The sequence below is a fragment of the Pleurodeles waltl genome, chromosome 4_1, assembly GCF_031143425.1.
Source record: "Pleurodeles waltl isolate 20211129_DDA chromosome 4_1, aPleWal1.hap1.20221129, whole genome shotgun sequence".
Lineage (NCBI taxonomy): Eukaryota > Metazoa > Chordata > Amphibia > Caudata > Salamandridae > Pleurodeles > Pleurodeles waltl.
The window spans coordinates 587825700-587852044 of NC_090442.1; the positions used below are offsets into that span (position 1 = coordinate 587825700).

General features: G+C 45.9%; 1 protein-coding gene across 2 annotated transcripts in view; it reads left to right on the top strand.

Moving 5' to 3' along the window:
* APPL2 (adaptor protein, phosphotyrosine interacting with PH domain and leucine zipper 2) overlaps nt 1–26345 on the top strand; it is a 512959-nt gene that overhangs the window by 403218 nt on the left and 83396 nt on the right. For both annotated transcript variants that reach the window (XM_069228970.1, XM_069228971.1), the window contains exons 12-14: nt 3846–3888; nt 4674–4730; nt 4823–4911. In XM_069228970.1, coding sequence (XP_069085071.1) covers nt 3846–3888; nt 4674–4730; nt 4823–4911 — 189 coding nt within the window. The remainder of the gene's footprint in view (nt 1–3845; nt 3889–4673; nt 4731–4822; nt 4912–26345) is intronic.

The following is a 26345-nucleotide window of genomic DNA, read 5'->3' on the forward strand; positions in this document are numbered from 1 at the left end:
GTGGAAATGTCTATCAGATAGACAGACAGACACACACACATATACACACTTACAACCACCCACCATACCACCAAAACAACTCACTAAAATGTGTATGCCACAGCATACTATACAGGCATGTACTGGGACAAAATACCCATACTATGATGTACAATCAAGCAGTATTCACTGTTTCTTCTGCTAGGTACCTACCTCACATATACAACCTGAACCTAGTGCGTCCTAAGCGCTACCTAGAGTCAAAGAGAGACATAGTCCAATATCTAACTCACATAATTTGACCAAAAGGGATTTTGGTGAAGGATCAATAATTTAAGTAGATAAAAATCCTACCTCTAGGTTTAAAAGACACAAAAGTCTATAGTACAAAATATAGATGTAGAAGGTACAGTGATGATACTTTGCTTTGTGATATCCTGCAGTCTGCAAGGTAAGCTTTCCTAGTCAAAGCAGAAATGTGGGTCTGTCTCCTTTTACTTTCTTTAAAAAAAAATTGAACGCTTCAATTTAATTTGGAACTGGAACCCTGGCAGTTTTATGCCCCAGAATGGCCATTTTCTCTTTGATAATATAGTATTTATGGAAAGAATCTGCCCTGCTTGCACAACTTTTGCCTGCTAGGACCAAGCAAGCAGTTCCATGATCTCCTGTGACAATAAATGTACCAAAAAGCCATTGTTAAGTTGAAGCCTACCAGACAGCACAGCTGCCTGGTTTGCTAACAACATCTTGAGGACATTCGGAGAGCTTCCCTGGAAATGCATTCCACCAATTGTTTACCATTGGCTTTGTGCTTTGTAACCAACATTTCGTTGCTTTTTATTTTCTGACTTTATTTGTTTTAGGGTGTCCATCTTGAATTTGTCTCTTCCATTACCCAAACCCTGTTTACTGTATTCTTTCACCAGCACTGGATTTCTGTAAACAAACCATTAAATCTTATCTTGTCACGTTTGTTGCGCATTCAAAGACATAATCCAAATGTCAGGCTCTGTCTTTCAGGGAGCTCGGTGTTTACTTTTCTTTCATTGCCTTCAAATGAGAGGATTTACGTGACAATCTTGCTGGTTACTGGGTGTGCAACACTTGAGGAAAGCTATATAAAGTTATTTTTTTCCTAGCATACAACAAGATTTAAATGTCTGCAAATGAACTGTGCACATATTTCAGCATATATCAGTATAAGTACAACACAAACGAAGCACATTTTTTGGTAATTCTGACATGTGTTGGAAACAAATATTTTTATACGATCTTCTATGGAGCACTCTATGCCTTTGACCTCTACTCTGCACCACTCCACTCTACGCCACTCTACTGTATGCCAATGCACTCTACCTCACTTCACTGTTCACCACTCTACTCTGTACCATTCTACGCCAATGCAGTCTACTCTAACGGCTGCCCTCTATACCAGTGCACTCTACACCACTCTATTCTAAACCAGTGCACTATACACCACTGCACTCTACGCCAATCTACTACACACCACTTCGCTCTATACCAATCTACTATACACCACTCCGCAACTGTCTACTCTGCAACACTAATCCCTCTGCCACTGAACTATATGCCACTGCACTCTACGCTGCTGCACTCTACTCTGCCCACTTTACTGTGTGCCACTCTGTACTAATGCCTTTCATGCCACTATCTCTACACCACTCTAATCTGCATCACTCCAGGCTATGTTGTCACTGCACTCTGTTCTGCATCATTCCACTCAGCTCTGTACCACACACCACACTACTTCACTCGATGCCACTCTTCTCTGCAAAAATATACTCTCTGCTCTGCACCAATACCATCTATTCCACTGCACTGCACTCTGCACCACTCTACGCCACTACACTCTACCCTGCACCACTCTACTCTAATCTGCGCTACTGCCCTCTAAGCCACTGTACTCCGCGCAAATGCACTCTAGATCACTTTCCTCAAAAGCAGAGCACTGTACCCAATTGCACACTATACCAAACTACACTACACTGTACGCTGCTATACACCACTCTACCTGACAGCACTCTGTCACTCTACTCTACATCCTTACACTTTGTGTCACTTTACTCTATATTACTCTACCCCAATCACTCTATGCTACTGTACTCCACTCTAAACAACTTTACTGCACTCTACACCAATGCCTCAACCTCACTAAAGTTTATGCTACTACACTGTATGCCAATCACTCTACACCACAGTAATATGCCCCACTGCACTTTGACACTGAACTCTATGTTATTTCACTTTAGGCCTCTCTACACCACTCTACTCTATGCCAGTGCACTCTACTCCACTCTAGTATGCACCATTGCACTCTTTGTCACTGCACTGTCACTACTCCAGCCTATGCCTCTCCAATCTTCTCTGCATAATTTCACTCTACACCACTGCTGTCTGCACAACTCTACTCTGCACCATTCTGCTCCACTCCACTACTCCACTCAATGCCACTCTGCTCTGAGACTCTGCCTCTCGACTTTACACCACTCAGCTGTACAACACTCTACTCCATTCTGCCATTCCAGTATCCTACTCTACTCCCCTCTACTCTACTCCATTCTATGACATTCTACTCTACGCCAGTCTACTCTACAAGACTCTACTCTACACAACACCCTCTACGCCACTTCACTCTGTTCTACACCACTCCACAATAATGCCACGCTACTCTACACCAGTCAATTCTATGCCCTTCCACTCTGACATTCTACTCACTCTGTGACTTTACACCACTTCACACCTCTTAACTCTACTCTAGACAATTCAAATCCACTCTTCGTCTCTCTACGCCACTTCATAACACTCAACTCTACTCCACTTTATGACACCCCACTCCATGCCACTTTTCTTTGCCCTACTAACTTTTAGCCATGCTGAGCAGCAGTCATGCTGGTTTACTTCATTTTGGCAAAGCCAATAGCTCTCGCATTTGTGCGACCTATTGGGTTTACCAGTGCTTGTCAAATGCATTTCTCTTGCAGGTGATGAGAATGGATCACATTGTCTTTAAAACAGTATATCAGACTGAGAACTAAGGGCTAGATATACAAAGCCATTTTGTAATTTGCAAATCATGGGATTAGCTAAATCACAGGGCTTCAACCGCAAAATGGCTTTTAGGTATATGCTAAACCAAATTTGCGAGTTAGAGAAGACTTTAGACATTGGTCCATCAAAGGTTCCCAAATGAAATTTTTGACTTTGAAGCAGCACCACTTTATTTAAGGAACAAGGGCTGCAGTTTCCTTAAAATAAAATAAAAATATTTAGAAATGTAAACACAGGGATGATTGGCTGTTGTACCTTGCAGGCCTCTATTGGTGGTGTTGTATGTCGTAAATAGTGACCTGCCTAATAGATATGTATTAGGTGGGCAATTCAGTGCCCTCATGATACTGGAGATTTTGCAATGCGACGTATTAGTACATAAGTGATATCACAAATTCATAGATAGGTTGCAAAATGTCAGAGCGAAATTTGTGACCACTTCTTACGACCTGTTTTAGTGCATCTGGCCCATAGTATGCCTACTGTTACATATACTTCACAAGCTAAAGTTCACACAGCCATTGGGCAGGTCAAAGATCACACAGAAGCCACACGTTAAAGGTCAAAAGGCAAACATACAGGTCAAACAAGACTCTCTTTCTCTCTGTCTAAAAAGTGAAGGATCGAATTTCGAATACTCACAAAGGTCAAACAGCAGACTCTCAATGAGGTCATTGAAATGTTCAAAACATCTTATTGTTAAACTCTGTCACCAGTATTTGCAGGTGAATGTATTTATTTTGTATTCATTGATAACTTATAACTATGTATTTAATTATTTTTCTAAATTAAAGGAACACAATTCTTCAAGCAGAAGGAAAAAAAGAATATGAAGAGGTAATCATTTTATGATTCGTATCTAATTTTCTGACCAGGCATTTCAAAGATAACTTATTAGTAGGAGTTGTTTTCCCTTGGGAGACAATGTAGCATGAACCTTCGTGTTTTATGCCAGCTCATTTGCTAAAACAGTCCCATGCTCCTAGCATTTGGTAGCATATCCTAAAATCAAGTTGATGCCTGAACTTTAGTGTTGGATTCTAGCTCTTTCACTGAATATCACTTAATTCCAGGTTTGGATGCCAGTTGCTTAATAGAGTGTGTCATATGACCCACAACCCTGGATAGCAGAGTCTTGTTTGAAAGTGTTGTCTGCAGGGGATGTCAGATGGTTCTCTAAATTCAGTCCTAGATATATGTCTGGCAGTGCCATTGAGCCCGCCGGGTTGAATTCCACATACTTCACCAAGAGTGTTTCATGACCCCCATTGGCTTGTGCCATACCTTTAGTTGGATCTATCTAATGGCCTCCAACACTGGCTGAGTGTGGCATACTGAGCTCCTTTTCTGATGTTCCAACAAATGTCGGTGAATTTGGTGAAACGGGGAGGAGCTGCAGATTTGATTTAGCTCATGGCACTATTGGATCAAGGGCCAGCCCTGATAGCAGCCACAAAAAGAACCACAGTAGACCAAACACCACCACCGCTTTTATAACCTGTTTACCCGTCGCAATGAAATGCCTTCATATTAATTTATTTTGTTTTCGAAGATTGGGGAGGCATCTTTACTTTGCTTTAGTATATTGATGTGGGCTTTAATCCATTTGTTTTTCTTTGCAGTGGATATGCACAATCAATAATATTTCAAGGCAGATCTACTTGACAGACAATCCCGAGGTAACTACTACTGCACTTTTCCTATGATGCTGGTTGCCCTGCAAACAGATTCCAACACTTGAAAGTGATCTCTGTGGATTTTGTTCTCATAGGCAGTGGCGATCAAGTTAAATCAGACGGCCCAGGAGGCAGTGACACCGGCCACAAGCTTTGAGAAACGCCTCGAGAATGTGTCAATCAGGTAAGGCACGCTGTTGTGTGTTTTTTTTATTACAGTAGGTTTGTACCACGCTGATGTGTGACTTACTTACATAATCGCAGCACGGTTATTATGTGCAGGTTAATCTATAACTAATTACTGTCGCTGAAGTCATATAATTCCCAGTTTGCGACCACTTGCATTTCTGCAGAATGTGATCAGGGACCACTGACTTTCCCACATTTCACAGATATTCATTTGCTGAATAAGTGACCCCCTAAACGTTGAGCCGCCCCCTTGTGCCAGAGGGAGTGAAGAGGCTTGCATTACTCCCCTCCCATACCATTGGCTGGAAGACGAGCAAGGTTCATCATTGACTTTTGGGTTTAGTAAGATTGTGTTATATTTGCTGGTTAGTTTAACTTACTGATTTAAAATGTTGCAGACATAAACAACTTGAATGAATTAGACATCCTCTCTATGTCTTGTATTGTTTTGGTACTTATACAGCTCTGTCCGCGCCGCTTTTGGGGCCTAAAGAAACCTCGCTTATCCCTGTGTTTTTGAAATATAAGTTGTACATAAAGATACCCTGTTCATCAGTAGTGTTTGTGAAGTAGTGTAGCAGCCCTTTCTGTGCCTGTGACACAAACCAATGATTTAATTTGTTATATCCATGTAGTTTTTCTTTAAATCACCGTAACCAAAATGTATTTATAGAAACATCCAGAAGGAGCTCATTTGCACTAACAACTGGTATAGGATCACCTAAATGTTTTGTTATTAGCATTAAGATTTGACAGTGGTAAATAGCACAGTGCATGACAGCACCACATTGCACCATATTCAGTACTATCCTTTGTTGCTAGTGGTATTTAGTTAAATGCACCTTTGCCCATTTGTAGGTTGCAAACTGCAACTCAGGAAGTATTTAGCCTAGGCCAGGTAAAGGAATCGTATCTCATAAACACAGGGTTTCAAAACTTGCCAAATGACTCAAAATATTCCACTGTCCGTTTTAGAAACAATAGACTTAGGGTGTAAATCCCGTCTCAAAATGTTGCTTCCTTTAGCCTAGCAGGAGTAGTGGATGAAATCTGGGCCTTCGAAACATTATGTAGTTTCTGCTCAGGTTGCCCACCTTCATTGTTTTTCTATTTCCTTCGTTCATGATGAGCAGTTGTCCAGCTGTGGATAGTATCTCTGCCTTTAAAAAAAAAAAAGAAAAAAAAAGTGCATTTCTACTGCTCATGTCACCAGCTCTCATTCTTGCCCCTTTGGCATAATTGTACTCATCTGACAGCATCTCTGCTATGTGGACGAAAGGGCCTTCTCTAATTGCCATTCTGTTTTGATGTACATGCACACTGCACACTATTGTTCGTCTAGCTAGGCTGCTCCTGTGTTGCTAGGAATATGTTTTAGCCCTCACAAGAATTATAATCTGTGTCTCTCATACCTCCATCACGCTGCCAAGATTGGTGCCCCAAAATAAAAGAGCACCTCTTTAGTCACTCATGTAGTGTCTTTGCTATCATGCACTCTATGACCCTTACAGTCCTGGGTGGACTCTAGACAGGAATAATGTAATCTGATGGGATGTGCTAAAGTGTGATTACAAAGAACAAGTTACTTACTTTCGGTAATTAATTATCTAGTAGAGACATATTCTAGTTGCAGATTACTTACTTTAGAATTTCCCCCAGGCATCAGACTAGATCTGGAGATTTTTCTTCGAGCAGTACCCTTGCGTGCCGTCAGGTGGTGTCAGTCGACTCCGCGTCTGTCGTTGTCATCGTGGTTACCATGATGACATTGGGGTTGTATATAGGCACCACCCCGGCACGCTGATGTCAGTTTCTTTTCACAACTTTCCACCCCAGAAGCGCGGAGCTGTGAAGAACATTGAGATTGGTGTGCCAGAACTAGGGCCCTGGAAGGGAATCCCTGTCCCTAGAAATCAGAGCAGGGAGGATGGGCGGGTCGAAAAAGGAATCTGCAACTAGAATATGTCCCTACCAGGTAATTCGTTACCAAAGGTAAGTGTAGGAAAGTGCCCTGTTTTTGGAATGGTTACCCCCACATTTTGCATGCTATCAGTGTGCTTAGACGGTTTTCACTGGGATCCTGCTAACCAGGACTCTAGTGATTGTGTTCTCTCCCTCCAATTTTGGTTACCTTAGGCCTTTGCACAATCCACAATTGGCATACCGGTTTCCCTTTATAACTCCCTAGTATGTGGTACTTAGGTACCCAGGGCATTGGGACCTCAGGGGTCCTCCATGGGCTGCAGCATGTATTGTGCCGCCCATACAAAATGTGTCTGCAGGCCTGCCATTACAGCCTACATGAAGGTGACTACACCCTTTCACCACAGGTCACTGTAAATCACCTCTATGGTAGGCCCTCCTAGCCCAGAGGGCATGGTGCAGTACGCTGTATGTGTGATGGCACCCCTGCATGAGCCGAGGTGCCTCTACGAACTTGAGTTGCATTGCACTGGACTTTGTAAGCGTGGGTTAGACATTTTACCCCTGTACTGGACACAAGTGTCCAGCTACATAATGGTAACTCCGAACCTGGGCATGTTTGGTATGAAACATGTCAGAATCATACCCCAATACTGGTTGCATGATTCCATGCACTCTGGGGGTTCCTTAGAGGACACCCCAGTATTGCTCCTACCAGTCTTCCAGGGTTTTCCAGGCAGCTCACGCTGCTTCAGCCCTTCAGACAGGTTTCTGCCCCCCTGCTGCTTGACCTTCTCAGCAGGGAAAGGCAGAACAAATGATTTCCTGTGGAAATAGGTGTTACAAGGCTCAGGAGGGGTAGCCTCCCTGAGGCACTGGTTTGCTTTGAAGGGCACATTTGGTGCCATCCATTCATTAACCATTTTGCACCAGCTCAGGGACCCCGGTCCCTGCTCTGGTGTAAAACTGGATAAAGGAAAGGGGAGTGACCACTCCTCTGTCCATCACCTCCCCAGGGGTGGTACCCAGAGCTCCTCCAGGTGGCCAGAGCTCCTCCAGGTGGCCACTCGAATCTGCCTTCTTGAAACCAAGATGGGCAGTGGCCCCTGGTGGCATCTGAGTGGCCAGGTCAGGCAGGTAACATCAGAGACCCTCCTGATAGGTGGTCACCGTGCAAGAGGATCATACCCCTTTTTAGGGAGATTTAGGGACTCACTTGCAGGTAGGTCCTCAGATTCGATGTGTAAGACTCCACCAGGACTCCTCTACATTGCTTACTTCTGCTCCTTGCCACGGGAACCGCAACTGGACACTTCAAAAAACAACAAGACTTCAACTCCAGAGATGACCTTGCCTTGCAGTATTGTTTCCTCGGCTCCTTCCAGCAACTGCAACATTTCCCCACATGTGCATCCTCTGGGTTCGTCAAGCCTTCAACTGCAATAGGAAGCAAGAAGCAATCTCCGTTGGAGTGAAGGAGTCACTCCCCTGCATCTGCAGGCACCTACAGCAACAATGTCCGGCTGCGTGGATCTGCTCTCCTCTGGAACTGTGGGAATCCTGTATCACAGGTGGTGGTCTGGAGTGATCCCCTTGGGCCTCTCTACCTGCTGTCCAACTGGGTAGAAGATGAGCCCTTTCCTTTCCTTGCAGGACAGGACCCCTGTGCACTGTGACTCTTGCAGCAGCCAAGGCTTGTTGTCTCCTGCTTCAAGGGATCTTCAGGCTCCGAGTAGCCCTGGCCCGCAGCACTTCATCCTCACAAGGACAGTCTCTCCTCTGCTCTTCCAGCAACATGGGACTCCTCTCCAGGTGTGCTGATTGGGCCTCACTGCAACTTACTATGGGCCTGATTCCGAGTCGCCGCCCGCCTCGCGGGAACCGCCATATGGCCGCTCCGCGGTTGAAAGACCACGGAGGCCATTCAGGCTTTCCCGCTGGGCTGGCGGGCGACAGCCAGGAGGCCGCCCGCCAGCCCAGCGGGAAACCCCACCCCACGAGGAAGCCGGCTCCGAATGGAGCCGGCGGAGTGGGTATGTGCGACGGGTGCAGTTTGCACCCGTCGCGTATTTCAGTGTCTGCATTGCAGACACTGAAATACTACGTGGGGCCCTCTTACGGGGGCCCCTGCAGTGCCCATGCCATTGGCATGGGCACTGCAGGGGCCCCCAGGGGCCCCGCTGCACCCCCTACCGCCATCCTGTTCCTGGCGGGCGAACCACCAGGAACAGGATCGCGGTAGGGGGTGTCAGAATCCCCCATGGCGGCGCAGCAAGCTGCGCCGCCATGGGGGATTCCAAGGGCAGCGGAAAACCGGCGGGAGACCGCCGGTTTTCCTTGTCTGACCGCGGCCAAACCGCCGCGGTCAGAATGCCCGGCGGGGCACCGCGAGCCTGTTGGCGGTGCTCCCGCATCCCCGGCCCCGGCGGTCCTTGACCGCCGGGGTCGGAATGACCCCCTATGTCTGCTGCCAGTGGATTGCCTCTGGAAGCTGCAACTCCCCTCCAAGGGTCGAGTCCCTTGGACCTTGCTGGTCCTCTTTAGCCTTGCAACTCGTCTTCTGCCTCCTCTTGCATTTGCCAAGGCTTGTTGGTGTTTCTCCTAAACCACTGCGACCCGACGACTGGCATGGGACACAACTGCACCACTCAAAGGACTCCTCTGCAGCTCCTCGGCTTCACAGCTGGTCTTCTTCTTCCCCCGTTGACCCAGATCTTCATCCACAGAAGGGTGAGTAGTAGCTCCTGCCCTGACTGGACACTTCATCGTAGAGTGGACTCTGTCCCCTTCTTTAGCAGGTCCTCTTCTTCCAAAAGAAGAAGAGGACCTGCAAAACCTTTGGTTTTCTCTGGTCTGGTCCTGTTATTGCACAATCCATTTTCTAAGTCCTCTTGTTAGTCCTTGGGAAAACCAGGTACTTACCTCTGCTCTCCTGGTTGCTGGGGGGGTCACTAAGGTTCCCACCTCTTGGGGTCCTGAGTTCTCTCAGCTCCCTTCTAAATACTCCACACCTTTGGGTGGGGGGCATAACTTCTAATTCCACTATTTTAGTATATGGTTTGCCCTCCCCTAGGGCCCTCGCTATTTTCTACAATTTGTGCCAATGCTTGTTGTTTTCTATGCTAATTTCTGATTGCTGTTGTGTATATATACAGTGTATACTTACCTATGGTTGGAGGGACTGCCTATGAGTAACCTAGTGTAGTGTTACTGTAATAAAGTACCTTTATTTCTGTAACACTGTGTGGTTCCTTTCATGTGTGATAAGTTGCTGTTTGACTTTTGTGGTATTGCATAAGCGTTACATGTCTCCTGATAAGTCTTGGCCGCTCATCCACAGCTACGTCTAGAGAGCCCTGGCTTCCTTGACACTGTCTTCATTCACTAATAGGGGGTGCCAGGACCTGGTATAAGGTGCAAATACTATAGGTGTCCACCATACACCCGGCCAGCTTCCTTCAGTTAGTAACTTGTTCATCTGATAGAGACTTCTAGATGCAGACTCTTTACCTTAGAATAGATACCCAAGCAATACCATCCCCACAGGGGGGTCTGCAAAACAGGATCATACTAGCAAGTCCTGCAGGACCGAAAGGCCAAAGTAGCTGTCCCTGCAGACCTGAATGTCCAGGCAGTAGAGTTTGGTGAACGTGTGCAGGGATGCCCACGTTGCTGCCTATCAGATGTCCAGTGCTGGAACGCCACATGCTAACGCAGTGGTTGCAGCTGTTGCTCTGGTGGAGTGAGCATGCGAACCCTCAGGGGGTTGCTTCTTGGCCAAAGCGTAGCACATTTTGATGCAGAGAACAACCCATCTGGAGATGGTTCTCTTCTGCACCACCCATCGTTTCGTCACACCCATATAACCCACACAGAGTTGATCATCCACCCTTGAGTCTTTGGTACGATTGAGGTAGAACGGCAACGCTCTTTTTGGATCCAGACGGCGGAATCTCTCCTCCTCACAAAAAAGATGTGGGAGTGTGTAAAATGTAGGCTAAGTGATGCATTGGCCTACATGAAATGTAGTGACCACCTTAGGGAGGAAAGTGGCCCCAGTACGAAACACCACTTTGTCAGGATGGACAGAGATGAAGGGTGGCTTCGGAGAAAGAGCTTGTGGCTTACTCTGTGCAGAAGTGATGGCGTCAAGGAAGGCTGTTTTTAAGGTGAAGAGCCAAAGAGGACAATTATGAAGAGGCTCAAAAGGAGCACACATGAGGAAGGTAAGGACCACGTTCAAATCCAACTTGTGCATTATGAACAGGGTAAGTGAAAACATATGGGTAAGACTTTTGAGGAATCTCACAACAATGGGAGATCTAAACAAGGAGGGTTAATCAGGAATTCTGAGGAAGGCAGAGATTGCAGACAGATAACCCTTAAGGGTGCCCAAAGCAGAGCCCTGCTGGGCAAGAGAGAGAATAAACAAAAGAACCTCAGACAGAGGTGCAGAAAGGGGATCAATAGTTTTGTTGGTACACCTTGCCACAAATTTCTGCCAATGACAGGCGTATACTGTTTTGGTGGAGGGTTGCCTGGCTGCCAAGATTACATCACAGACTTCAGGCTGAAAACTGTCAACTGCCACAACTCAATCTCCATGCAAGAAGACGGAGACTGGACAGGTTTGAGTGGAGAATCTTTCCCTGCTGCTGTGGCTGAAGATCCTCCCGAAGAGGCAATCTGAGTGGAGGATCGATGGCCATGCTCAGAAGCTCAGGATACCATACTCTCCATGCCCAGTCCGGACCCATAAAAATTACTTGGGTCTACTCATTCTTGATCTTCTTGAAAACTCTGGGCAGAAGTGGTATTGGTGGAAAGGCAGACAGGAGGGCCCGAGTTCTATTTGAGACGAAAAGCGTTGCAGAGCAAGTGCCACCTTGGAAATGCCAACGCGCAAAACAGCTAACATTTCGTGTTGTCTGTGGAGGCGAACAGTTCTAACCAAGGCTTTCCCCGCTGCTGAAAGAGACCTTGCGCCACCTCTGGATGGAGACGCCATTTGTGATCGACCATGCATTGATGTCTGAATTTGTCTCCTCTGGCGTTCACAGAGCCTGCCAGATGCTGAACCACCATGGATATGCCCTGACGTTCCAGCCATGTCCAGAGACGCCTGGCCTTTTGTCAAAGGGCCTACGACCCCACTCCACCCTCCTTGTTGCAGTACCACATGGCGTTGGTGTTGTCAGTGTACCTCCTGCACAACTTTCCCTTTGAGAGAGGGAAGGAATGCTTTCAGTGCAAGCCTGATAGTCCTGATAGAGCTCCAGAAGGCTGATGTGGAGCCCGGACTCTGCTGGAGACCAGACGCCTCTAATCTCCAACTCTCCCATGTGGTGGCCCCATCCCAGGAGTGTTGCATCTGTCACTACTGTCTGGTCTGGTTGGGGAAGGGAGAGGGATCTGCCTCTGACCCAATCTTGGTTCGTTAGCCACCATTGCAGATCTTGTGCAGCTCCTTATGAGATCTTGACAGTGTCGGAGAGATTCCCCTGATACTGCACCCACTGGAACTTCAGGTCCCACTGCAGAGCCCGCATATGCCATTTGGCATGTGTAACCAGCAGGATGCAGGAGGCCATGAGTTCCAACAGCCTCAGTCGTTATCACCGAAACCCAGGGTAGAGGCTGAAACATCGGTATCATAGCCTTAATATCCTGGATTTGCCGCTCTGGAAGAGAGGCCCGAAACTACTCTGTGTCCAGAACAGCTCTGATGAAAGGGAGTGTCTGAGAGGGAGTCAAGTGTGACTTGGGCATGTTTATAGTGAACTGCAGCAAATGCAGGAGGTTTGCTGTAGGTTGGATGTGGGAGACGACCGCCTGGGGAGAGAGCCCGCCTTCACCTGCCAATCGTCAATGTAGGGGAAGACTGAAATCTCTAATCGGCGCAGTTGAGCTGCAACCACTGCCATCACTTTTGTGAACACTCGAGGGGCTCTGGTAAGCCTGGAGCGGTGCACAGTGAACTGAAAGTGCTTGTGTCCTGCCACAAACCGCAAGTAATGTCTGTGGGCAGGCAGGACAGGAATATGAAAATAGGCCTTCTGCAAGTCCAACGCTACCATCCAGTGTCCAGGATCCAGAGCAGAAAGGACGTGAGCCAGAGTGAGCACTTTGAACTTCTCCTTCCCCATGACGAGATTGAGGGCTCAGAGGTCTAGGATAGGACGAAGGCCCTTGTTCTTTTTGGGCACCAGAAAGTAATGGGAATAACAACCAGAACTTACTTCTGGCACAGGGACCCTCTCTATGGCTCCCTGGCCAAGAGAGCCATAAACTCCTCGCAGAGAAGTGCCAAGTGATCTTCCGTCATCCAATCCTAGGATGGTGGCATGACAGGCGGTGTAGTCTCGAAGGGGAGGGAGTAGCCCCTTCGGACGATTTACAAAATCCACCTGTCCATTGTGATGGATTCTTAGTGGGGCAGGTGATTGCGAATCCTGCCTCCGACTGTTCCGTGATGGGATGACGGACCTGGAAGGTTTGTCAGCAGCAGCAAAGAAGGGGAGGACTGGGCTGACTGCTGGCTTCCTGATTCACAAGGACGTTGGATCCCACGTCCTCAGTCAGGCAGAAGCTGGGCAGCATGTGCGGCATGGTGGCTGGAGAGAAATGGATGCTGTTGGGTGCCCCTTCCGTAGCCACAAAAGGGGCGAAGAGAGGACTGGGGCGGGGGGGTGAGGAGCAGAGGCAAGTCCAAGGGACCAAGCCTTAACCTGAGACTCATTAAAGCGCTTGAGCGCAGAGTCCCCTTTGTCTCCAAAGAGACAGTTACCATCCAAGGGCATGTCCATAAGCGATTGCTGGACATGCCCCGAAAAGCCAGACGTCCTCAACCAAGCGTGGCAGGGTCACTGTTGACGCAACCGATCTGCCCATTGAATTGGTGATGTACAGTCTACATTGAATCGTGAACTTGGCTGTGTCTTTCCCATTAGCAGCAGCTTGGGAGAGAATGGTCCGGGCATCCTCCGGGACCTGTGGCAGCACCTGTGTGACCCTTTCCCATAAAACATGGGTGAAACGGGCCAAAAGGCATGCAGTTTTCACAGACCATAGTGCCAGACTGGAGAAAGAGAACATTTTCTTCCCAAATTGGTCCAGTCTTTTTGATTCCCTATCTGGGGGTGCAGAAGGAAATGTGCCAGAGAGGAAGGATCCCGAATGACTAAGCTCTCAGGCGTAGGGTGTTGGGTCAGGCGGCGGGCAATTGTCCTGTTGACTGGAGCCCCTGTGCTTGGTTGAGGGCCTCATTGAAGGGCAATAAGGGTTCAGATGTGGAAGCCCCTGGCTCAAGCACCTCAGTCAAGAGGTTAGGTCTGACCACCACTGAAGGCAGCCCAAGGCCCAGGACCTCAGCCGCTCTTCGCACCACCTTTGAGTAGGAGTCCCCCTCCTCCATAGCCACGGTAGGGGATAAAGCATGCCAGAGTCAGGGGTGGTGTCCAATCCACTAGCTTCAATCAATTCCTGGACCTAGTCCATATAAGGGTGTTCAAGTTGGTAGGGTCCAGTGACCCCTCCATACTCTCACCGTACTGCTGCCCATAGGTATGAGGGTCAGGATCCAACCTGGGGAGTGACGTCCCCATCAAAGTCGGAATCAGCACCGGACAACGTTGTTCTTGCTCCAGGTCAGAGTTGGGAATGAGTATGGGATCGACATCCAACCGACGTCGAGAGTGTCGACTTCTGCACTGGCTCAGGGGAAGGTCGCAATGGCACAACCAATGTCGGCTCTGGCCTGGAAATGTATCCTGGGGTGCCCTCCGGAGCTAAAGCCGCCAGCGCTGAGCCCAAGGGGGGCCCCCACTGCCCAATTATGAGGCGCATGGCCTCATAAAACTCCCTGAGTTGGGCAGAGGTGGCTCCTCCCATGTCGCATCCGCTGAGCCATGGGGTGATGTCGAAGAACTCTTGTTCGACTTCTTCTTGTGACCCGAATGTCCTGAGGACTTGGAGTGGGATGAGGAAGAGTGGTGATGGCTCAGCGAATGGTCTTGTTACCTTCCTCTCGAGCAAGACTGGGAGCAATGCGCAGCAGACCATTGGGTCGCCATGAGTTTTAGGGACCGCTTCCTCAAAGCCTTCGGGTTCATGGCCCGGCAGTCAGACCATGACTTTGGGCTGTGGTCATACTCCAGACACCACAAGCACAGACGGTGCAGATCCATCACCAACATCATGTGGAGACAGGAGTCACACAGCTTGAATCCGATCTTACAGGAAGATATCGCGACACACCAAGAAGTTAAGAGTTTGACAAAAGGGTTGAAAAGTCAGTCAGAAAGTGACTGAGGGTAGCTCTTCTCCAGAGAGACCACGTAGGCTGGCGCTGAAAGAAAAGAACTGATGTCGGTGTGCCGGGGTGGTGCCTATATATGACTGCAACATCATCACGGCATCTACGACGCCAACGATGGATGCGGAGTCGATCGATGCCACCTGACGGCGCGCAAGGGTGCTGCTCAAAGAAAAATCTCCGGATCCAGTCTGACGCCTGGGGGAATTTCTAAGGTAAGGAATCTGCAACTAGAAGTCTCTGTCAGATAGTTATGACTCAGCGAGTGCAGAGCACCATAGTATGTTGAAGAATAAAGATGTCTGTTACAGAGCAAATCGCTTTCCACATAGGCTCACAACATGTGTAATACTCCTTCATCTTTGGTGTAGCATGCTACACTCCTGAAAATGTGCTTCGCCACCTGACAAAGGGAGCACTATATAAATGCTACAGTACTTAAGCATTTTAGAAAAACATTTAAAGTAATACCAGCAAGGTTTCTCTAGCTAACAAAATGAAACCTCTCATTTTACTGCACTAAAAATACACAGCTTGTGAACTTTAGTGCATAGTTCATTCACTATAAATGTGCAGTTCAACACAGTGCAGTTTCAGAAATTTAAAGGGAGAGGAGCTCACAAAGAATCTTGAGTGTTAGTAGGAGAGGGTATGCCAACCAGAAAAAGTAAAAAGTCAACGCAGCATAAAAATTCTACGTTCATGTTTAAGAAGCCAATACATTCTTTAAAACACTTTTAATAAATTAAAAAACAACATTTTAGACTGCCTGTTTTAAATGCATAGATTACTAAATTAAATCTCAATGATACATACATCTTTGCTGTTGGGTGCAAAAACAGCATAGCATGAAGCCCAAAATGCCCTATGGAATAGAGACGGCCTGTCCGGCCCTGTTTGTACAATCCACAGACACACGTTCTCCATTACATTAATTCTCAACTGTTGGATGTTTCCATTGCATGTCACACTTGCTAGCCAAAGTCTCTTTTTTAAAGTCTGATGTTGCCTGTTCTGGTATTCAGGAGAGACTGTTTGTAGAGGGCAGCAATATAACTGGATTTGGGAGCACTTTTCTCCATGCACAGTATTTTTGATTTTTATGTCTACTATACAAGCTATACTTAGGCCAGCCCGCCAAGATGTGACCGCCGAGCGGCCGCCAATGCAGCACACTCCCGCCGCGGTCATCATGAGATCCCTCCTGGCCCGCAACACAGGAGCCGGCTTCAAATGGAGCCGGCGGTGTTGCAGCTGTGCGACGGGTGCAGTTGCACCCGTTGCGCTTTTCACTGGCTGCTATGCAGACAGTGGAAAGCTGCATGGGGCCCCCAGGGGCCCTGCGACTCCCCGTACCGCCAGCCTTTTCCTGGTGGTTCAAACTGCCAGGAAAAGACTGGCGGTCGGGGACTCGTAATCCCATGGGCAGCGCTGCAAGCAGCGCTGCCCAGGCGGATTATCACCGCAGGGGCAAATGTGGTGGAAAACCGCCGGCCCCGGCAGTGCGACCGCAGCGCTTCCGCCGCGGTCGAAATACCCTGGATTGCACCGCCAGCCTGTTGGCGGTGCAATTGCCACAACAGCCCTGGCGGTCTTTGACCGTCAGGGCTGTAGTGACCCCCTTAGTCTGTAACATAGCAGTCACTGAAGAGATCTCACACTCATCACTAATTTATGAGCATACTCACGTATTACTGCTCCATCAGTAGCAAGTCCGGTTTACTCAGGAATTTGGAATTGAAATCTGAATATTGTTTACCACAGTTGCATGTGGTGATGTTTTTATTAATCGCTGCATTAACAGAACATTAACGCATAGGCACACAAATGCTATTTGTAGGAGAGAAATTATGTTATTCACGTTTAGATTGACTATAGGTAATGTAGACCTAAATTTTTAAATGGCTAATGTTTGCCATCTTGTTTTGTGAAGCATAAGCATTTGATTTCTAAGTATGCTGGTTCTTTTTTTCCTCCTTTCCCATGTGAAGAAATTGTGATTAATCATTGACTCTTAATGAATAGCGTGTTCAAGAAGACACCAGCAGTGTGCAGACTAGTCCATGTATATTAGCCTATTAGAGATATTGTACGTTTGAAAGACGCATAGAAAAGCTTGTATTGTGAGAAACTGTGACACCTAACAATGTATTTTAGTTGAAACAAAGAGAATATAGCTGAGTAGGAGATCTTAGCGTGCTCTCTCAGAGCGAGTAATAACTTTTCTTTGTCCTTTTTTGTGAGGGTTACTCCATTCTGGATTGGTCTGTTGTTCATAATAGTTTGATTTAAATTGAATTGCATAATCGAAGCATACGCTCTTCGATTAATTGATGCTACCTTGACTTTTGCCTTCTGAAATCCATTACCAATAAATAAACTTTCATGGTTTGAAACGGAAACATTTTCTCTCCTTTTTGTGGAATCTAATGTGTATCACATAATATTGAATGTAACATTTTGTTGACCAGGCTAAGCTATGGCACACCAAAATCCTTAGGGAATTAACTCAACTCCAGATCCATCCAATAGTCTTTTATGGATTTCGAATTTACCACAAAGAAAAGTGCTAGCTAATCTGGTACCAGAAGATGGTTACCTACTGCACCTGGATGATTGAAAGTTCACTCCCACACATACCATTTTGTCTGATTTAGTTGCTTTCTCGATTCTCCGTGGTTCCATTTGGATTATTGGCAACGAGTCAGCATTCCTCAAAACATTTGCAATATCCTATGAGTGTGAGTAGAAGAGTAGGCTAGTGCATTTTAGTTATGCGGTTTGTGAGTTGTTGAGTATTGTGGTGTTTGTGATTTGAGGGCTTGTGTTAATTTTGAGTTGCAGTGTCCAAAAGTGTCTGAGAGGACCTTGAGTTGATTTGAGTATTTGAATGTCATTCCATGTGTATTGCTTGTGCCTATTGTGAATACTGTGCTTATTGTTCAAAATTGAGGTTTAGATTACTGTATTTGTCAAAATCCAAGAGCCTGGGATAGATATATTTACCTGGTATTTGACTTGTCTGTTAACCCCTTCTGTGCCACAGACGTAATGGTTACGTCCCGCGGCACAGTGCTCCTGTGCAGAGGACGTAACCATTACGTCCTGGCACTGGATCATGGGGAAAGCGCTAGCGCTCCCTCCATTGGCCTCCTCCCACCTCCCGAGGGCAGGGATGGAAGGGGAATCACTTCCTCTTCCAAAACCACCCTCCCATTAATGTCTGCTGATGTCAGCATGCAATCGCACGCTGACCTCATCAGAGGTCACCCCCATCGTGCGCGATCGAAAGATAAATTCTCTGCACTTCTTTTCCGATCGGGGGTGGGGGCAGGCAGAGGACATGGAAGGAAAGGTCTTTCATGTCTCCTTGAGCATTTCTGCAGCCCGATCGTGAAGCAGTCGGGCTGCAGAAATGCCCAATAGACAGCAGGGAGTTTTTTTTTTGTACACAATGAAGGGGTGCGACCCCTTAGGCAAGGGTCGCTCTCCTGGGAGGAATTTTTACATTAGGCCTTTTCTGCTAACCCCCCCCCCCTCCCCCGGGGGGAGATCGGCCTATTTTAGTTAGGTCAATGTGCCCCCAAGGGGGGCAGAAACCACTAGACACCAGGGATTTTTTTGGTGCCAATTTCACCCAAGAGGAGCGACCCCTTAGGCAAGGGTCACTCCCCTGGGGGGAAAAAAAATTTCAGGCCATTTCTGCCCTCCTTGGGAGCAGATCGGCCTATTTTAATTAGTCCGATCTGCCCCCAAGGGGGGCATAAACCACTAGGCACCAGGGATTATTATTTTTTTTTAAAACATTTTTGCAGATGGGGAGTGACCCTTTAGGCATGGGTCGCCCCCCTGGGGGGCAAATTTATTTTAGGCCATTTCTGCCCCCCTTGGGGACAGATCGGCCTATTTTTGTAAGGCCGATCTTCCCCCAAGCGGGGCAGAAAGCCCAGCAGAGACCAGGGAAGAATTTTTTTCAAAAAAGAGGTTGGGGGGGTATGGCAATAACCCCACCCCAAATAAATGGGGACAGAGTTGTTCTGCCCACCGGTGGGGAGAGGAGGCAATTACCCCAATCCACTCCCGGGGGGGGGGGGGGGGGGGAGGCATAAGCCTACTAGATGCCAGGGAATAAAAAACAAAAACATTGTGGGGTGGTGGCTACCAACCAGTATGGGCATGGTTATGCCCCCACCACTACCAAAGGGGGTAACAGTCTTTCAGCTCTCCCCACGCACACTAAAAGATCTTATCCCAACGGCAAGCAAGAGGACATTCGATTATTTTGGGTTTTGGTTTTACATTTGGGCCATGAGAGCTTGTCTAACTCTCAAAATTGTCCCACCCAGCACCATTTTCTTACCCACATTGCCCTGCAAACCTCCAACTTGAAATCACACATTTTCCCCACATTTCTGTGATGGAACCTTCCGACATCTGCAGGAATCCACAAAAGTCATACCACGCAGCATTGTCGCATCTATACAGATAAAGATTCTGCCCCACCTGTCAGCCTAAAAATGTATTTTTTTCAAACTGCCCTTTTGGACCCGCTTTGGTTCCCCCTCAATTATAACATGTTTTTGGCTCTTCCGTGTCACAGGCACTTGGAAGTGAGGTATCATTTTGATCGGGAGACTGAGGGAAACGTTGGGTGGTAAGAAATTTGTGCCAGTGCGGTGATCCCACACAGAATTGTAGGAAAAATTTGATTTATTTTAGCTAAATTTGAGGTTTGCTGAGGATTCTGTGTAAGAAAACACTGGGAGATCCATGCAAGTCACACCTCCCTAGACTCCCTTGGGTGTCTAGTTTTCAGAAATGTCTGGGTGTGGAAGGTTTCCCTAGATGGCTGCTGAGCCCAGGACCAAAAACGCAGGTGCACCCCACTCCCCACGAAAACAGGTAGTTTTGTATTTGATCATTTTGATGGGTCCACGTAGTGTTTTGGGGCATTTCCTGTTGCGGGCTCCAGACCTACCCACACAAGTGAGGTATCATTTTTATCAGTACACTTGGGGGAATGCTGGGTGGAAGAAAATTTGTGGCTCCTCTTAGATTCCAGAACTTTCTATCACCAAAATGTGAGGAAAAAGTGTTTTTTTTGCCACATTTTGAGGTTTGCAAAATATTCTGGTTAACAGAACCTGTTGAGAGCGCCACAAGTTACCTTATCCTGGGTTCCCCTTGGTGTCTAGTTTTAAAAAATGCACAGGTTTGCTAGGTTTCCCTAGGTGCTGGCTGAGCTAGAGACCAAAATCCAAAGCTAGGCACTTTCCAAAAAACAGGTCAGTTGTCTTTGGGAAAATGCGATGTGTTCATGTTGTGTTTTGGGGAATTTCCTGTTGACGGGCACTAGGCCTACCCACACACGTGAGGTACCATTTTTATCAGGAGACTTGGGGGAGCACAGAATAGCAGAACAAGTGTTATTGCTCCTTGTCTTTCTCTAAAAAAATGTCCTTCCAAATATAAGACAGAGTGTAAAAAAGACATCTATTTGAGAAATGCCCTGTAATTCACATGCTAATATGGGGACCCCAGGATTCAGAGATGTGCAAATAACCGCTGCTTCTCATCACCTTATCTTGTGCCCAATTTGGAAATACAAAGGATTCCTTGATAGCTATTTTTCACTCTATATTTCAACAAATGACCTGGTACACAATGAAAACCCATTGCAAGGTGCAGCTCCTTTATTGGCCCTGGGTACCTAGGGTTCTTGATGAACCTACAAGCCCTATATATCCCCGCAACCAGAAGAGTCCAGTTGCCGTAACGGTATAATGCTTTAAAAAAATCTGCCATAGCTGAAGAAAGTTATAGAAGAAAATGTGGACAGAAATGGCTCTTTTTTCACCTCAATTTCAATATTTTTTTTATTTTAGCTGTTACCTTCTATAGGAAAACCTTGAAGGATCTACACAAATGATCCCTTGCTGAATTCAGAATGTTGTCTAATTTTCAGAAATGTTTGGCTGTTTGGGATCCAGCATTGGTTTCATACCCATTTCTGTCACTAACTGGAAGGAGGCTGAAAGCACAAAAAATAGTAAAAATGGGTTATGTCCCAGTAAAATTCCAAAATTGTGTTGAAAAATGTGTTTTTATGATTTAAGCATGTTCCTGAAAGCTGGGAAGATGGTGATTTTAGCACCGCAAACCCTTTGTTGATGCCATTTTCAGGGAAAATACCACAAGCTTTCTTCTGCAGCCCTTTTTCCCATTTATTTGAAAAAAAAACAGCATTTTAGCTGTATTTTGGCTAATTTCGTGGTCTCCTCCAGGGGAGCCGACAGACTTTGGGTGCCTATAGAATACCTAGGATGTTGGGAAAAAAATGGACGCAAATTTGGCGTGGGTAGCTTATGTGGACAAAACGTTATGAAGGCCTAAGCGCGGACTACCCCAAATAGCCAAAAAAAGGCTTGGCACAGAAGGGGGAAAAGGCCCGGCAGCAAAGAGGTTAAGGGTAAGGTATTGGACTGTGAGGTGCCCCAGCCGCACCAAAGATGATGCCTGTTAATCTTCTGTTGTGAGATTGAGCTAACTTATGCTGTTATTCAGTTGATCAATCCTTTGTGCATAGGAGTAGACCACACTAGTCTGGGTGAGTTCCTGCTGGTCGAGAACTTGCTTTGTGTGTCTGGTAGTATCATGAGAGTATTACTTCCTACGTCCCTACTTGCCAATTCTATTATTCTTTAAGTAAGGCAGGCAAAGAATTGTTGTACTTTTTGCTACTTTTGTATATCTGAAACAGATTGGAATTAAATTAGAATTGCTGTGTGCTTTGTTGTGAGCTACGTCATTACATGTTGCACTGAGATTGGTAGTTCAGATTTGTGTTCTGTGCTAGGATTTGGTGTTATATTGTTTGGTGTTACCCTATAAGTGGTTGGTTCTGTGGAGTCACACTGGGATTGGGTGTTTGTGTTGCTCAGTACCTTATTGTAATTTGCTGGAAACTGCTAGTCATTTCATTTTGGGACTGATAAATTCTGTGTTATTTTGTGTGAGTAGGAAAGGTGACATGTCTACTCATGACAGACTTCAGATGTGTTCAGGTCAAACAATGGAATAGGATCACAGCAAAAGATGGGCCATTGCAATGCCCTCTGTATGGCACTGTTCAATGTGAGAAAAAATTTAAATCTGAAAAGAGTAGTGTATGAGATGAACCCCTAACCAACTCCTATACAGTGTAAAGCACTTAATGCATGAGAACGTCACAAACAAAAAAAGGAAAGGCAGAAATATAAAACACAAACAAAAAATAAAATCCTTAATTAGATGAAGTCAGAATGGAACGCAAGACAACAGAGATAGCGAGATAGTGTAGTTGAGGGTGTGGGTGTTTATCCTGAGATTGTAAAGGAGGAGACAGGGGCATAACAAGTCCTGAGAGGGACACAAGGAAGAGAAGAGAGACAGCCTGAGAGTGACACTGATAGAGATGATGAGCTCTTTGATAATTTGCTGAATTCTCAACCATCTCCATGAAATGTTGTCCCTCAAATGTTTGTGCAACTTCCAGCGCTCTGAGGAGGCAGAAAGTGTAGAGGTTGCAATCAAAGCCCCGCCAGAGGGAGGTTTATACCCTGCCACTCCAAGTCCATCATCAGATGTCCCTAGTACACCTGTCGTCACTACAGCTTTAGTTTCAGAATTCCAATTCCAATAAGGTACCCTTCAAAGAGATTTTATAGTAAAATTAGGAGCTGAATTTAAGGAGCTTGTAAAGTGGACTCTTGATCTAGAATTCACAAACACAGATAATGAGGCTGAACTCATTATTTTGAGTAGGAACGCTGCAAGATACGCCTGTGAGGGGTGTGCCATAGTGGAATTGTTGGCTGAGTTTGGGATTGATTTGACTGAAAATAAGTTTCCGGAAGAATTTCTGGATGGTGATGAGTGATGATGAGTTAAAGAAAATGAGATCGATTAATCTGAAAGGGCATGTTAAGGAGTTGGTGAAATGTAATAGAGAGTGGGGGAAAGTACAAAAATATATGAGACTGGTGGTTGAAGCGTGATGAGAATAAGAAAGAAAAAGGAGGGGGCACAGGAGGACAGGTAGAGAGAGCTAGTGTTAGTGACTCATCGACTTGTGAGTTCCTGTTGTGAGAGATACATAGAGGTGCACACAGTTGTGTGCCCTAGAGTCACTCTAATCTTTTTTTCCTTTACAAATCAGTTTCTGAAGTTGAAAGAGAATCCTGACAAATGGTACACTAAAGTGAAAAGGATTGTAAAAATCTCAAATGTGATTTGGGTTCACTTCACCACATTTCTTGAAATTGTGGTTTTTCAAGGATTTGTGGGCAGAATGCAAAGTGGTTGTGAGTTGGCCTGATGATGAGATGCAGAGAGAGGCCCAGATGAATGAGTCTTATCCTACTGTCATGCCCAAAAATAATTAAGCAATTGCTCATTTGAAAACTAAGCTCCAACAGAAAGAGGGGAAATTGGCTCAAAATAACAAGAACCACTCAAGTTCAAGGAGTCATTGCATGCATCTTATGAGAGGCTGATGCAAATTTTCAGAAAACAGAGGAACATTGAAAATTCAGAAAGAGAGAATCTTAATGGGCTCTTGTCTTAGTCCATAACCAGTTCATGTCCAGAGATTAGTTCCAATAAGCCATTAGACGAGATTCTTAGGTATGCAAAATATTGCACAGACAATTTGGAAACAAAGCAGAAGAAAATGAAGGAGATATTCATGTTGCCACAGATTAGATTGGTGCAAAAAGGTTGTCAGAATGTTTTGTATGTGGGAGATCCAAGGTTTCATTCTGTTCCCAGTGTCGGTGCATGAATGCAGGGAGTTGGTCTTCAAGGTGGTGGTCAGCTGGCACAAACAGAATTTTCCTTTGAGAGGCAAAGGTCGAGGGATGGTTGCCAACTTGAATGTAGGGATGGACATAAACATGTTGAAGAAAAGCACTGCTTGTCATATTTGTAACAGGGAGGGCCACTGGTACCGAGAATGCAGATTGAACCCAAATCGAGTGCAAAATAATAATCAAATGCCAACATAAATGTGATGTCAAAACAGAATCTGCAGATTCAAAGGTCATAAACTGCCATTGTGCCCCCCTGCCCCAGTGAGGCAACAAACATGTTAAACAGAAAGTACAGTTTCAATCCAGACTCCCAAGATTCAGTAGAATCCTTTGATGATTTCTGACAACCCCCAACAGTTCCCAGTTTTTGAATCACAATGCTGGTGCCTAAAAGGAGAGAACTGCATGATTGACACAATTCTACAGGTTAACCAGACTGGGCCTTATGTGGATGGAGATGTGAATGGCCACCCAGTATAATTTCTAATCTGTTTTGGAGATACCCGCTATACTGTGAGCACAGTAGAAGTCCCTAACCATCCCCTCACTGGAAAACAAGTCCAAGGCAGAGTGAGTACAAATCAAGTTTTGGCTATGGTCCCTGTGAAAATAGGTTCCCTTGAAATTGACAATCAGTTTGTAATCAAGGACTCAAGTCCTGTCAGTCTTTTGGGCAAGATTGTTCTGCAAAATGAATTTTGTTCTATTGCATACTGGATGGTATGGAACTCTACACACGGGATGAAGATGTAGATTTTTCATTGAAATCATGAGAAGCAGCTGTTTGACTGTTCCCAGTCCTAACTAAGGAGGAGACACTTCCTAATTTAAGATGTATTATGAGTAAGGAAGTCTGGGACTTTTAATGCAAAGATATTGGATTGGTTAAATGCAGAGCCAGAGAAACTTAATGCAGATTGTAAGAAATTGGGTTATTAGTTGTGCAAAATAAGAGGCTTGCTCAAGCAACACGTCCACAGTTTCCCCTTACTGAAACCAAACACCCCATTGTATTGCTTGACTCTCTCAGGGTAGTAAACAGAGCAGTCCAATTCTCACTCAGGGGAGGTGGTGTGGACTAGTAATCACCACATTCTGGCAGGTAATAATGACACTCAATTAAATGATAGTCTAGTGAGTGTTTTGTCTTTAGAAGAAAAAAAGTATATTTATTACACACACATTACTAAATACCATGCTTTAAATTACAAATATACACAAAAGGCAGATTGAAAAACCTTAGATCACATGATGAAATCACATTTAACTCTTGAAGGGTCATGACCTCACATTCCTAGTGCCCCCCACCTATACCAAACAACACATCAAAATATAAGAGGGGGTACCACTTTAGATGGAACAGACCCAATGCCGTTACCAAGGATTCACCATTTTACAAATACAACCAAGCACATTTTAGAAATACCATCATCTTGTGTAAAAATGCAATAATCAATAATAACATGTGTAAATGCAATAATTAATTTCAATAAAGCATATCAACACTGATCAGGAATCACTGTCAACATTACTATATGTATTAGAATTTTTAAATGAACATAACATGCCTGTGTGCTTTTTTAAATATTTATAGGCCATATAAAACGCAATCATAAAAACAGCCCCCAGATGGTACTCCTCTCAGGCCACAAAAAATACAGCAACAGAACCAACTCATAGAGGGCTCTCCACTCGTAGCTGTAGAGCAAAAGCTCCAGCCTTGGGAGTGCTTAAAATTGCGTGAAAATCCAAAATGGTCATGAATACCTTGATGCCGCAATCGTAGAGTTAGTTAGTTTTCAAATATTATTTCAGGGGCTGCTGTAACTCCTAGAGCCCCACACAACACTTTCCAGATTTGTTAGTGGTGCCCCTGTTCTCCTGGCGCCACCACAAGGTAAAAGAACTGAATATTTTAGTAGCAGCTCTGTTGCTCTGCCCTGGAGAGCTGCTTAGCTTTGTTTTTGTTTTTTTCTGTTTTGGGGGTGCCCAGTCTCAACCAAGCACCCCACATGCCTCCATTTGTTGGGGATACCACAGGGAGCCCACCCTGACTGGCTCTGCCAGCTCCCCATGATGGTAGCTCTTCCTCCCTGCCTGTGGGCAGCAAGTTGTCATCTGTGGTGCCCCGCTTCCCACAGACACAGGCACTGGGAGTAGAGGTCAGGCTCACTGCTGCTTGTGCCAGAGCCCAGATTTAGAATCCTGTGTCTCTCCTCCTCCTCTTGAGGGAGATGCTCCCAGCTCTCTGCCTCAGTCCCTGGGCTGATGGGGGCTCATAGGGGCAGTAATTAGCCTGGAGAGGTGGCACCAGGAACACCCACCCCGTTCCTGGGTGAAGTA